The 12,305-nt window shown below is 33.3% G+C and overlaps 1 protein-coding gene across 6 annotated transcripts in view; it reads left to right on the top strand.

Moving 5' to 3' along the window:
* Positions 1-12,305, top strand: part of Fancl (FA complementation group L) — a 96,910-nt gene continuing 84,605 nt past the window's right edge. For 5 of the 6 annotated variants that reach the window (XR_015453098.1, XR_015453100.1, XR_015453099.1 and 2 more), the window contains exons 1-4: positions 1-147; positions 5,296-5,354; positions 6,975-7,035; positions 9,586-9,642. Coding sequence is in view for 3 of the 6 variants with exons in the window: in XM_004867247.4 (XP_004867304.1) it covers positions 52-147; positions 5,296-5,354; positions 6,975-7,035; positions 9,586-9,642 (273 nt within the window). In the remaining 3 variants the exon portion in view is untranslated. Of the gene's footprint in view, positions 148-5,295; positions 5,547-6,974; positions 7,036-9,585; positions 9,643-12,305 lie in introns of all 6 variants that reach the window. The other variant, XM_087216354.1, reaches the window with a different exon arrangement.

The following is a 12,305-nucleotide window of genomic DNA, read 5'->3' on the forward strand; positions in this document are numbered from 1 at the left end:
CTCCCCAGCGCTTGTGTGACTGCGCATGTGCGGCTCCGCGGCCAGTGAGCCATGGCGCTGACGGAGGCAGACTTGTTGCGCCAGTTCCCGCTGCTTCTGCCCCAGAATCGGACGAAAACTGTATATGAGGGATTTATTTCGGCTCAGGTACCGGCCCGGCTGTTGCTCTCGAACCCCGCCCCTGGGTAGCCTCTGCGGGCGGGGTTAGCGACCGGCTGGTGGGGGCGGAGAGGGGCTGTGAATCTGGGCGGAAGGAGGGTTGGGAGTGGGTACCGCGCGGGAACTCGTCCTTCACCGCCGACCCCTCTCCCTCACAGGGTCTCGGGGGACCTGACTGACTATATTCGTGTTTGCGGTAGAAACAGTACTTTGGTACTGCGGAGTCTCTTGGTGTTCCTGAGCACCTCTAGTTGGGATATTGTAGGAAATCTTGACAAAAGCGGAAAGAATTGTTTTGGCTGCTTCCAGGCGTCGCTTATTACACACACAGTAGTTAAATGTGCAGGGCTTTGAAGTTCACAAAACGCCTTAGTAACAGTAAGGAAAGAATTTTGCTAAGGAAAGAATTTTTTTTTTTAAAAAGTCATTATTTTATAGTTGAGAAATCAAGGCATGGGAATCTGGAAAGGTTAAGAAAGTTGTCCACAGGTGCATCCAGATATCCTTAGCCTCAGGCTGTCTGATTCCACTCTTGGATTTTTCCTCTCCACATTGCTCCCAGACAGTGTGGGTTAGGATTTTGAGTGCAGAGTTTTCCTTTCTGAACACTGTACCCGTCTTCTTGAAACGTTACCCCACTCTCCAGGGCTCATACTCATTAAGAAGAGGGATCAGATCCTAGGAATTGCCATATGTTTAGAAGTCTCCTCAACGTACCTCATTTTCCCCACTTACCTAGCTAAAAGCATGATTTACTTTCACACAATGTTTAGAAAAGTTGGAAAAGTATTTACTTTTTGCTTTTTACGAAGTATGTTATACCTAATTTTAGGAACTTTAAAGAACATGTTTTGTATCATTCATCTATATCTGCTAAAGCGCCTTAGAAAAGGTGTTGCCATCAGAATTAGATGAATAGTTTTTATGACCTTAGCTGTAGTTACCATTCAAATTTGGGCCTTCTTTAAGCAGCTTATTTAAATCTTAACCTAAACACTTTAATTTTCTAAAAATATTTTCCACATATTTCAGATTTATAGAAAACTGACAAGGATGATCAAGGAATCTGAGTATGCCCTTTGCCCAAATTCAGCAGTTCACATTTGCCCTATTTTACTTATTCTGAGTGTAGACTGTGGGTGGGTATATATACATATTATTTTCTTGAACCAACTGAAATTAAATCATAGACATAGTACCCCTCTATCCCTGGATACTTCAGCATGCATTTCATAAGAACAAGGACACACTCATGCATCATCACAGTACAGTGACTAAAATCAGGACATTTAGTCATAATACAATACCATTATCTAAGCAGAGTCCATATTCAAGTTTTATTAATGGGACAATTACATATTTTATACTTCTCCCATCCCTCACTCTCTAATGTAAAATTAACATTACATTTAATTGTCATATCTGTTCAACCTGGAATAGTTTTCAGTTTGTTTTTCTTTTTGGGAACTTGACATTGTTTTTCTTCTTTATATGCCTGGTATATTTTGATTGGGTACCAGACTTGAATTCAACCTGTTGAATGCTAGCTATTTTTATTCTCTATTCTTGAGAATTGTGAGCTGCAGTTAATTGCTAATTTAATTTTTTTCAAGGTTTGTCTTTAAGCCTTGTTAGGAAAAACCACAGCAAAATTTAGTTTTAATTTGGCTGCACCCATGAGGCAGTACTCTGAGTACTGTACTTTATGTACGTACTCTTCCTAGAATATTTGTACACTCTATTCTTATGATGCCCTAACTTTGAGTGTCTTTTCTCACATCCATGTGGCACTAGTTCTCAACTGAAGATTCCTGGCAAGAAATCTGAAGTTTTCTGGAGTTTTCTTTGTGTGTAGTTGTCTCCTCTCCATGTGTCTCTTTTGGTACTTCACCTAGTGAATTCTACATGTGTTGGCCTCTCCTAGCTCATTTCTCTCTCCTCAAATCAAAGAGGATATCTGGCTGTGTTTCCCAGTCCCTATCTTGTGGCCTGAAAATTCTCCAGGCAGTAAGGCTGAACAATTATTTTTGCCATTTGTTTCTTTTCTTATAAGGATCAGTATCCTGTGGTCCCTGTTGTTTATTGAAGATCATTATTTCTTTTTTAGTCTAGTTTTAAAATTAAGATAGGAGGGTAAATCCTACCTCTGTTACTTCCTCATGACAAGCAGACGTTCTCTTAAGTTTCTTGAAATTTTGATTTCATTTTTTTTTTTCATCGTGGTGTGCGAAGACTGACACCAGTCTCATTCTGTTGCTATATAAGTTATTGGATGTTTTTCCCAGAGGCTCTGGACTTTTTCTTTATTGTTTGTTTTAAAATTAAATTTTAAGTAAAAAAAAAAAAAAAAAATTAAGTTTGTTTTTTGACAGTACTGGGGATTGAATCCAGGACTTTTGCACTGAACTACATTTTCAGCCGTTTTGCTGTTGTTTTTAATTTTTGAGACAGGCCCTCACTAAGTTGCCCAGGCTGTGCTTGAACTTGCTATCCTTCTATTTCAGCCTCCCAGAATGTCTAAAATCTGTTTATTAAGGTATATTTGAAGAGTGGGTCATTATGATTCATTTTTCTCCTGTATCCATTTGTCTTTTTTGATATGTGGATTTCTGAAAAATATACTTACATTATAAGTTTAAATATTCATTCTGTTCTCTTTTTCATGTCCTCCAATTATATGTATATTGGATTTTCTTTGCCTATTTTCTACTTTCAGCTTTTTCTTAGCTAATCTTTAATTTTTTTCTCATTTGGTAATTGTCTTGCTTTATTTTTCACTCCCATGAAATGTTTATTAACTCTATTCTTTGGGCAACTTTTAAATTTATTCTTCCAGTTTAATATGATTTTGTCTTTCTCATTTTTCTTTTGTCAACTCATTCATTGCTTTTTAAAAAAAATTATATACTTTCTTGTCTTAGTTTTAAATGTCCAAATCTGTCTTGAAACAATTAATGATATTTTATTCAGTATTGTAATTTATTTGTGGTTTCTGATTTTTGTTCTCCTGGAATAAGTCATTAACGAGAAACGTTTGATTCTCATCTTCTGTTTTTTGTCACAGTAACTTTGGATTAATAAAGGCTACATCTTTGTGAGCATTTTTACTATTTATACTTCCTAGTTCAAAAATATCCTCTTTTGTTAGTGAAGCAACATGCAGTTTATTTAATGGATAATTTTGGGAAAGTGTTTTGGGGAGAGTGGTATGGTCGTATTTCTTCATATAAAAGCTTAATTTTCCCACACTTATTTCTTTTTCCTCATAAGACCCAGTTTCTAAAACGTATTTCTATCTACCTTTTTTTTTTTTGGTACCAGGGATCGAACTCGGAACCTTGCCACCTGCAAGGCAGGCAGCAGAACCACTGAGCTAAATCCCTAGCTCTGTCTACCTTTATACCATCTTCTACTCTAAAACTTTTCCTTTCCAAGACTATTTCTTGATTTTTGTGTTCATATGAGGTCTCCTTTTTGCAGTTAGTGCTTTGATCTACCAAATCTTTATTAATGTTAGTCCAATCCCCCCATTCTGTCTTCCATGAATTTTTTCTGAAATTCATGCCCTGCTAACACTTTAACTTTCACTGCTGAAAAAGGCCCAGCATGTGCTCTACTAAAACATGGTCTATATTTTTCTTTCTACAAGTGATTGTGTTCTCTTTTCTGGTTGAAACATGGGGTTTTTGTGGTTTTTAAATGTCCATAATATTGATCTGGATACTTTTTGGGAGGGTGAAGGAAATTGAGAGTTAAACTACTTTTACTATTTCTGTTCCCAGCAAACTTAGAAAATCTGCAATTTGAGAATAGTTAATATTTTTAGATGTTTTAACTATAAAATCCTAACTTTGGACGTATTCTTGAATCATAAAAGTATTGTGGCATGTGACATGTCATTTGACCTTTTAAAATGGCTTGATTCCACAAGTAAGGCATTTTGGAATTTTTTTCTTTACTATTTTTCATGTAAATTGTGAATTCCAGATTGTTCTTACACCTATGTATGGAATGTCTGTAAAGTTAGGTGAAAGTTACTACATAATACCTTTTAGGGCTTTAATGAAATAGTGAATTATTGTTACTTGACCTTTTGAAAAGGTCAGTAGTACATTTTGTTTCAGTTTTTAAAGGACATTTAAATGTAATGAAAGTCAGAACTGTAATATTACTATGAAAGTAAAGGTTATGGGGTACGTTTAATTGTGTTTCACTGTTTTTGAATTTGCTTTGAGGGAAACTGCTAAAATTCCACATGATAATTGTTTTTCGAGAATTTTATTACTCTTCATTTTATACTGTTGGAATAAAAGATTACGTTTCTGTTTGTCTTTTTCTGATTATTTTTGCTCAAATTTCACATGTATTATCCTATTTAAGTTAGAAAGTTTAAACTGCTTACCCATTCACTTTCCAAAGAAAGTAAAGCTGAATATATTTTTCAGAGAACACTCTTTCCTTTCCTTACACTCTTTGCTTTCTTTAGAAAGACTCTTGGATAAAACTTTCTATATTCAAATGCATAGTTAGTTAATACTTAGGTTAAAATAAATAACTTAATATGCTGTTGATTTTATTTCTTAGAAGTGCATTAATATGGGAGAATTAAATATATTCTATGAAAATATTTCTTTCATGTCTAAATAGATTGTGTAGCAATATAATTTCATTTTATTAAAATTTAGGAAATAAGTTACAAACATGAAGCCTGGAATGTATCATATGTTTTTATTTTTACATTGTGACTTTTTTTGTACCTTCCATATCCAGAGCAATTTGAAGAAATTTTTTTTGTAAATTTATTTCTTAAAAACATTTAAATTTCTTTTATGTGTCTATTAACAGTTTTATAGTGCAGGATTTCTTGTGATTGTGTGAGTTCTTTTTTCTTTAACAAGTTCTTACCTAGTATTTTGATTTCCCAATAAGAATAAAGTTTTGATATACATTTTTGAGGTTGCCCCCATGCAATATGCTGTTTGTTGTATATTTCAAGTATAAAAATTTTGGATAAATTTGTTAACTTTTTCAAAAATAAAAGAATACTATTTTTTAAAATGTGATTCTGTCTTTAACATCTATTAACATTACGGGAAAGATGACAATTTGAATGGACCTTTTTAATATTTTCCATAGGGAAGAGACTTCCACCTTAGAATTTTGTTGCCTGAAGATTTACAAATGAAGAATGCAAGGTGATGAAGTGTTTAGTTATATACACATACACGGTGGGATAGACCATCTGGTATAAACTGATTCCACTGACTAGAGTTTTACCTAAAATGCTTACCAACAAATGCTGTCAAATAAACCTTGAAACACTGGACTTTTCCAAACCATTGTGGCATTTGTAAATAACTTCCCTGCTATGGAAATGTTTCTCAAAGGTAATGTATTAATTATATTTTATCTTCAATGCAGTAAACAGTAATTAAATATACTTTCCTAATAAGAACTAAATAGGAATATTATAAAACCAGAATACAAAAGGATTAGTATTTTCTTCCCAATTTTTAACCGATATAATTTATATGTAATATAATAATATAATGTGGGAAGACCCATATTACCAGTTTAGACCTGGAGTTAACTAGATACAAACATTGACTGTTGGTTGAGAAAATGAGTCAGGAGGAATAGACTTTCTAGTGCCTGTATCTTTGGGGTGAGAAGAGAAGGCCAGTGAAGGGACCTTGAGAGCATATCAACATTTAAAGGACTGGTAACTACAAGGAAACTTCCAGAAAACTAAAAGGAAAATTTGAAAAGTAGTGTGTGTCTCTGAAGCTAAATAAAGAGAAGTTGAAGAAAGGAATGGTTAGCAGTGCTGAGTGTTGCAAAGAGATCTTGCTAGGTGTGAATAGGTTTTGTGCAATGGCAGGAACCAAGTCCTGTTGGATTTTGAACTGGATGAGTGCGTAGAAGGGAAATGGAAATGTGTAAACTATGTTGAAGAAAAGTAGAGACCATAGACGAGGGTGTGCACTCAAGGAAGAGTTAATGATGTTTTTAAAGAAGATAAATAGTTAAGCAAATTAAGGAGAAAAACTAGCAAAAAATAAGGATAGTACAAGGGATAATGAATGAGGTGACTAAGTTGGTAGCAAGGAATGGAAAACACATTTGGAGAGATCATTATCTATGGATAGTTGAGTGAAATAGTCTGCCAAGAGGAGATAAGGTTAGGTATAGAGTTTAACAAATCAAGAATGGTAGGCTTTGTGCTGCCTTAAAAAGATTCTAGAAGGGGAAACTCAGAGTGACTTAACTACTTTTAGATAAATTCCTTAGAAAAGTTGCTTACCTACCCATGTTGAAAGTACAGATGAGTTGAGCTAATAGATGGATGAACTTTAAATTATCACTACCCATACAGTTCAAAGTATCTATCTTTTTTTTGGGGGGGGGGATCGAACTAAAGTATGTATCTTTTAGTTACATTAATCTGGAATTTGAAGAATATATTGCTATATATGCTTTTTCAAATATAAGTTTGATATATTATGATCAAAACTTATTTTTTAAACTACCTTGGAAAAGAAACTAGTTCAGTAGGAAACTGCTTTGTATAAGTTAAAAACAGATGTACTGTTTGTCATTGACTGATTGCATTTATTTTTATCTCAAAATAAAATTAATGCTGACAGTTTGAAGACAAGACTTTCAACAATATAAGTGATAAAATTTTTATTAACTTGTCAGAATTATGTTTATGTCATTCTTTTGATTGTACAAGTTTGTGTTAGCATACAAATAAGTTTTCTCATTTTAATTCTGAAAAATGAATAAACTCTTTTGTTCTGTTAAAATTTTAGATTACTATGTAGTTGGCGGCTGAAAACTATACTGAATGGATACCATCAAATAGTCGAACAGGTAAGCCTTTTAGAAGGTTTTATTTTAATGAAAAGTAGAAATTACTAAATTTAAATTTAAATTCATCTCTTTAAAGACCTGCTTTGCAGAATGTTATTACAACTTAGTTTAATAATTGCTAAGGTTCATTGGTTTCAGCACTAGCTATCAAATATTTTATGAATATATGCATTATATAAAATATTTTCTGGAATTATCAGCAGATCTTTAGGCAGCAGTTGTGTTGAAACTGATTTACATTCCAGAGACTTTATGTTCTTCACATCCTTTGCTCTTACCCAAATCCACTAATTGCTGGATGATTTTTTTGCTGAGACTAAATAGTGGTGATAGAAAAAAAAATCAGAACTCATCTTGAGCCAAAGATATCTTCAGCCAAGTGGGGTTTGTAGCTCTAGATTAGCAACAGAAAAGATGTGAGGGATTCACTTAGGATCATGAGTGCTTGCTTAATGAGAGGAAATAAAAGTAACTAAAGTGTGATATAGGCAGGATTAATTAATTTATTTTTTTTGCGGGGGACAGTTGTGGGAATTGAACTCGGAGTGCTGAATGGCAAACTCTCCTCCATTTTATTTTGAACTGGGTCTCACTGTGTTGCTCAGGGTGGACTAAAACTTGTGACCTTCCTGCCTAGACCTCTCCAGTGACTGGGATTATAGCTGTGACTGCCGCACCCAGTAATTTAGTTATTCTTAATATTTAGGCTATTCTACTGGAAAATTTCTTGAAAGATTAAAGACACAAGCAAAAAACACTGCTGTTGAGGCAACTGAACATAATGCAGTGCCTCTTGTAGAAAAATAAATGTTAAATTTGCATTTTTTTTGCTGCTTTATTTTTCATGGGTTTTTTTTTCTGATTGCATATATTTTTCTACCTTAGAGGCAAGGTATGTGTGATAACTGACAATGATACTCATTCACATAAAACATAACCAAGTTACAAAGTTCTGTATAGGAGATAAACTGTTTGATACATAGAACATAAGCTGTCATATCAGTGGTATAACAGGTTTTTAATGGAATGTTTAAATTATTTCTTTTCCCTTTAACCCTCATTCTCATAACTATTTGTATTGTATACTAAAGTTTAAGAATGGACTGAGATACCAGAGTAGCCTGAAAAAAATTTGTTAATAAGCACTAAATATAGCTATAAAATGTAAAACTTTTTCTCTAATTCACCAAGAAACTGAAAATAAGTTATTGATAAATAATTAAACTAATCAGTCAATAACTTATCTCCTCCTGCCCTCCAGTTTTTCAGGTAGAACCTTTAATTAATTTGTGTTTTTGTTTTATTCCAAAATCTAGTTGAATATTACTATTGTTCTCATTTTTAGTAAATGTGGGCAAAAGGATCAACAAATTTTTCTGTAAAAGATGCCTGTAACTTTTTTAGCTTTGTAGACCATAAGTCTTTGTCACAACTACTTCACTGTGCTCTAGCATCACCTAAGCAATTACAGGCAAGTGGTAAATGAATGGGCATGGCTCCATCCCAATAAAACTTGATTTACAAAAGGTATTGAGCTGGATTTTAGCTTCATACAGGGCTGTAGTTTACAGACTCTTGATATAATTTATTACCTGTAATAAAACAAACAAAAAAGAAATACCACGGAGAAAAAGATAAGGTCCAAGATACTTGATATGTTCTGCAAATATGCACCAACTCAAAGCTATGTTAAGATGTGAATGATATGTCTTCCTGATTTGTTGAAGTAGGTTAGCTTTTACTTTTTCTCATCTAAAATGATAAAACAAATTTACATTTGACTTTGTTCAGAACTGTGTGATGTTAGGACAGTGCATCAAAAAAAAATAAAAGCACGGTATTTTGATTTCAAGCAGAGAAATCATGTAGAGTTCTAAGAAAGCAATATAAAAATTTTTCAGATTCCTTTTATTCTATAGTTATTTTAAGAATGAAGGGTTCTAGGAAATGGAACAATAACTAAAACATTCCTGCTTAAGTTATTTCCATTTTGCTATTTTATTATAATAGCTTTTTTATTGAATGTATCTCTTCTTTAGAATTAGTATGGGTCAGTTGTAAAGGGGACAATAAATAACTCTGAGTGGTCTTTAAGGTAAAGAAAATAATAAAAATATAATATTGATCGTTGTTAATTTATTACTCTAGATTTTGAAAATTGTGAGATTTGCTTGATTTTCATATTTTATGTTCCTCATTCCATTCACATCCCTCTCCTCCTCCTCTCTTCCTAAAAGTAATGATGTGGTTTGCTAGATTTGCTAAACTTGGCAGTAAACATTACTGAAGAAACAGGAGTGTAATGTTGTAAGTGTCATTCTTATACAGTTTCATATCTCACAAAATAGATTTGAGGGCCTTAATTACTCTTTCAAAATGAAATTGGTAGGAACAGTGGGGATGCTAACCAGTACTTTTCGTTACTTAATACTTTTAAAATGTGGGTAAGGTAACATATACATATTTTTACATTGACTTTATCTTATATTTATTTCCTTTGGGAAAATATTCATTTTACAAATCAAATTAATTGGAAATTTTTTAATCTAGAGAATGCAGCATGCTCCTGATCTAAAGAGCTTTATGATAGAGTTGAAGATGATTTTGGTAAGACTTTTTTTCCTAACATAGTTATCATATTTTCTAAGTCTTGATTGTTTCTGTAATCTTTAAGAAACTAATAATTATTAACACTTAAAACTTGTCAGTTTCATGAGTGATTTTACTGTATACATAAATATTGATGGTACTTTCTTGAACTGCATGAAGAGCAGAACTATGTGTAGGAATCAAATGATTGTATCAGTAAACTTGGTACCCTTGACATTAGTGTTGTGCAGATGGTGAAGAAATAAAATGGCTTATCAGAGATTTTAATATCCAAGGGAGAACTTAGATGCTTATACTTAAAGATATGCTATGATCTATAATTGTATACAGCTACAGATTTCTGAAAAACTTATTAGACTTATGATAGTAGTTTATTTGGTACCGGGGATCGAACTCAGGACCTTGTGCTTGCGAGATGGGTGGTGGAACCACTAAGCTAAATCCCCCGCCAGTGATAGTAGTTTATTTAGTAAATACATTTTACATTAAAGACTTGAGTATTTATCTTAGACATTTTATTATTTTCTTAAAAACTCATTATTCAAGTTTTTAGCATGATCAAAACAAGAAAGATTATAGTGAATGCAATGAATCCATGACATTACCTCAGCATTTTGCCAATCATATTTCCTCTCCTACTTTTTTAGAAAAGACTATTTTGGTTTTTTTAAGATTGTATTATTTTTAAAGGAAATCTTGGATATTGTATACATTCTTTTATGAGTATGTCAGCACATATTTCTAGCAGCTAAGTATTCTGTTTTAAATACATATTTAAAACCTCAATGAAGTTAATGATAATTTTTTTGGTTTCTTTGTATCAGTATACAAACAAGGTCCACACATTATATGAAGGTGGTCTCTCAAGTCTTATAAGATTTATATGATAATTTATAACAATATCTCTTCACATTACTCTTTTGTGTCACCTACTTGTTGAAAAAAACAAATTATGGCTCTTATAAAATTTCTCACATTGTAGATTTCATCTGTTAGAGCTCTTTTACTACACCAATGTCTTCAAGAGTTCTACCTAACGTCTGTTCCAGCTGGTTCACCGTTTCTGTTTTAATATTTAGATCTTTAATTCATTTCAATTTTAGTTTAGTGCATGGTGAGAGATACAGGTCTAGTTTTAATCTTTGACAAGCTGAAACCCAATTTTTCCAGCACCATTTATTAAAGAGGCTGTCTTTCCTACACTGAGGGTGTTTGGCTCCTTTGTCGAAGACGAGGTGGCTGAGTGTGTCTGGAGTTGTTTCTGCATCTTCTAATCTGTTCCTCTGGTCCTCAGGTCTGTTTCTTTGCCATAACCATGCTGTTTTTAATCACAGTAGCTTTGTAGTATAGTTTCAAGTTGGGTGTTGTAATACCCGCTGCCATGTCTCTGTTACCTAGAATTGCTTTTGCTATTCTGGGTCTCTTCTTGTTCCAAATGAATTTTTGGATTGTTTTCTCAAGGTCCATGAAGTATGCTGCTGAAATTTCAATTGGGATTGCATTGACTCTATATAGCAGTTTTGGAAGTATGGCCATTTTCACTATGTTGATTCATTCTACCCAGGAGCAAGGGATATCTTTCCATTTTCTGATACCATGTTTAATCTCTCTTTTCAGAGTGCTATTGTTTTCAGAGAAGAGGTCTTTGATTTCTTTTGTTAGGTTGATTCCCAGGTATTTCAGTTTTTTGGATGCTATTATGAAAGGAATTGATTGCCCCATTCTCTCTCAGTGAGTCTTATTTCTTTTGTGTCCAGAAAATCTATTGATTTTTGTGTGTTGACCTTGTGTGGAGCTACTTTACTGAATTTGGTTATTAAGTCTAGAAGACTTTTGGTGGAGTTCTTGGGGTCTTCTATATATAGTATCATGTCATCTGCAAATAATGACAATTTGACTTCTTCATTTCCTATCTTTATTCCTTTTATTTCTTTCTCTTGTCTAATTGATGTGGCTAATGTTTCCAAAACTGTATTGAACAGGAGTGGTAATAGTGGACATCCTTGTCTTGTTCCTGATTTTAGTGTGAAAGATTTCAGTTTTTGACCATTTAGTATGATATTGGCTATTGATTTCTTATAGATGGCTTTTATCAGATTGAAGTAGAGACAGTCTATTCCAATTTTTTGGAGGGTTTATATCATGAATGTGTGTTGGATTTTGTCAAATGCTTTTTCTGCATCTATTGAGATGATCATATGGCTTTTGTCTTTGGCTCTATTGATATAGTGCATTACATTTATTGATATGCATATATTGAAGCATCCTTGCATCCTGGGATGAATCCCACTTGGCCAGGGTGTATGATCTTCTTGATGATCTTCTGCATTCTATTTGCCATTATCTTACTAAGGATTTTTGCATCTATGTTCATTAGTGAGATTGGCCTATAGTTCTCTTTTTCAGTTGGGTCTTTCTCTGCTTTGGGGATCAAGGTGATGCTTGCTTCCAGGAATGAATTTGTTAGTATTGCTTGCCTTTCAATTTCATTGAAGAGTTTAAACAGTAGTGGCAGTAGTTCCTCTCTAAATGTCTTGTAGAATTCAGCAGTGAAACCATCAGGAACCAGGCTTTTCTTATTTGGTACGTTTTAAAGTACATTTTCAATTTCATTGCTTGATATTGGGTCATTTAGAATTTTTAGGACATCTTCGTTCAAC

The sequence above is a fragment of the Heterocephalus glaber genome, unplaced genomic scaffold (genome assembly GCF_053883595.1).
Source record: "Heterocephalus glaber isolate CG9 unplaced genomic scaffold, H.glaber_assembly_v1.0 deba00001457, whole genome shotgun sequence".
Lineage (NCBI taxonomy): Eukaryota > Metazoa > Chordata > Mammalia > Rodentia > Bathyergidae > Heterocephalus > Heterocephalus glaber.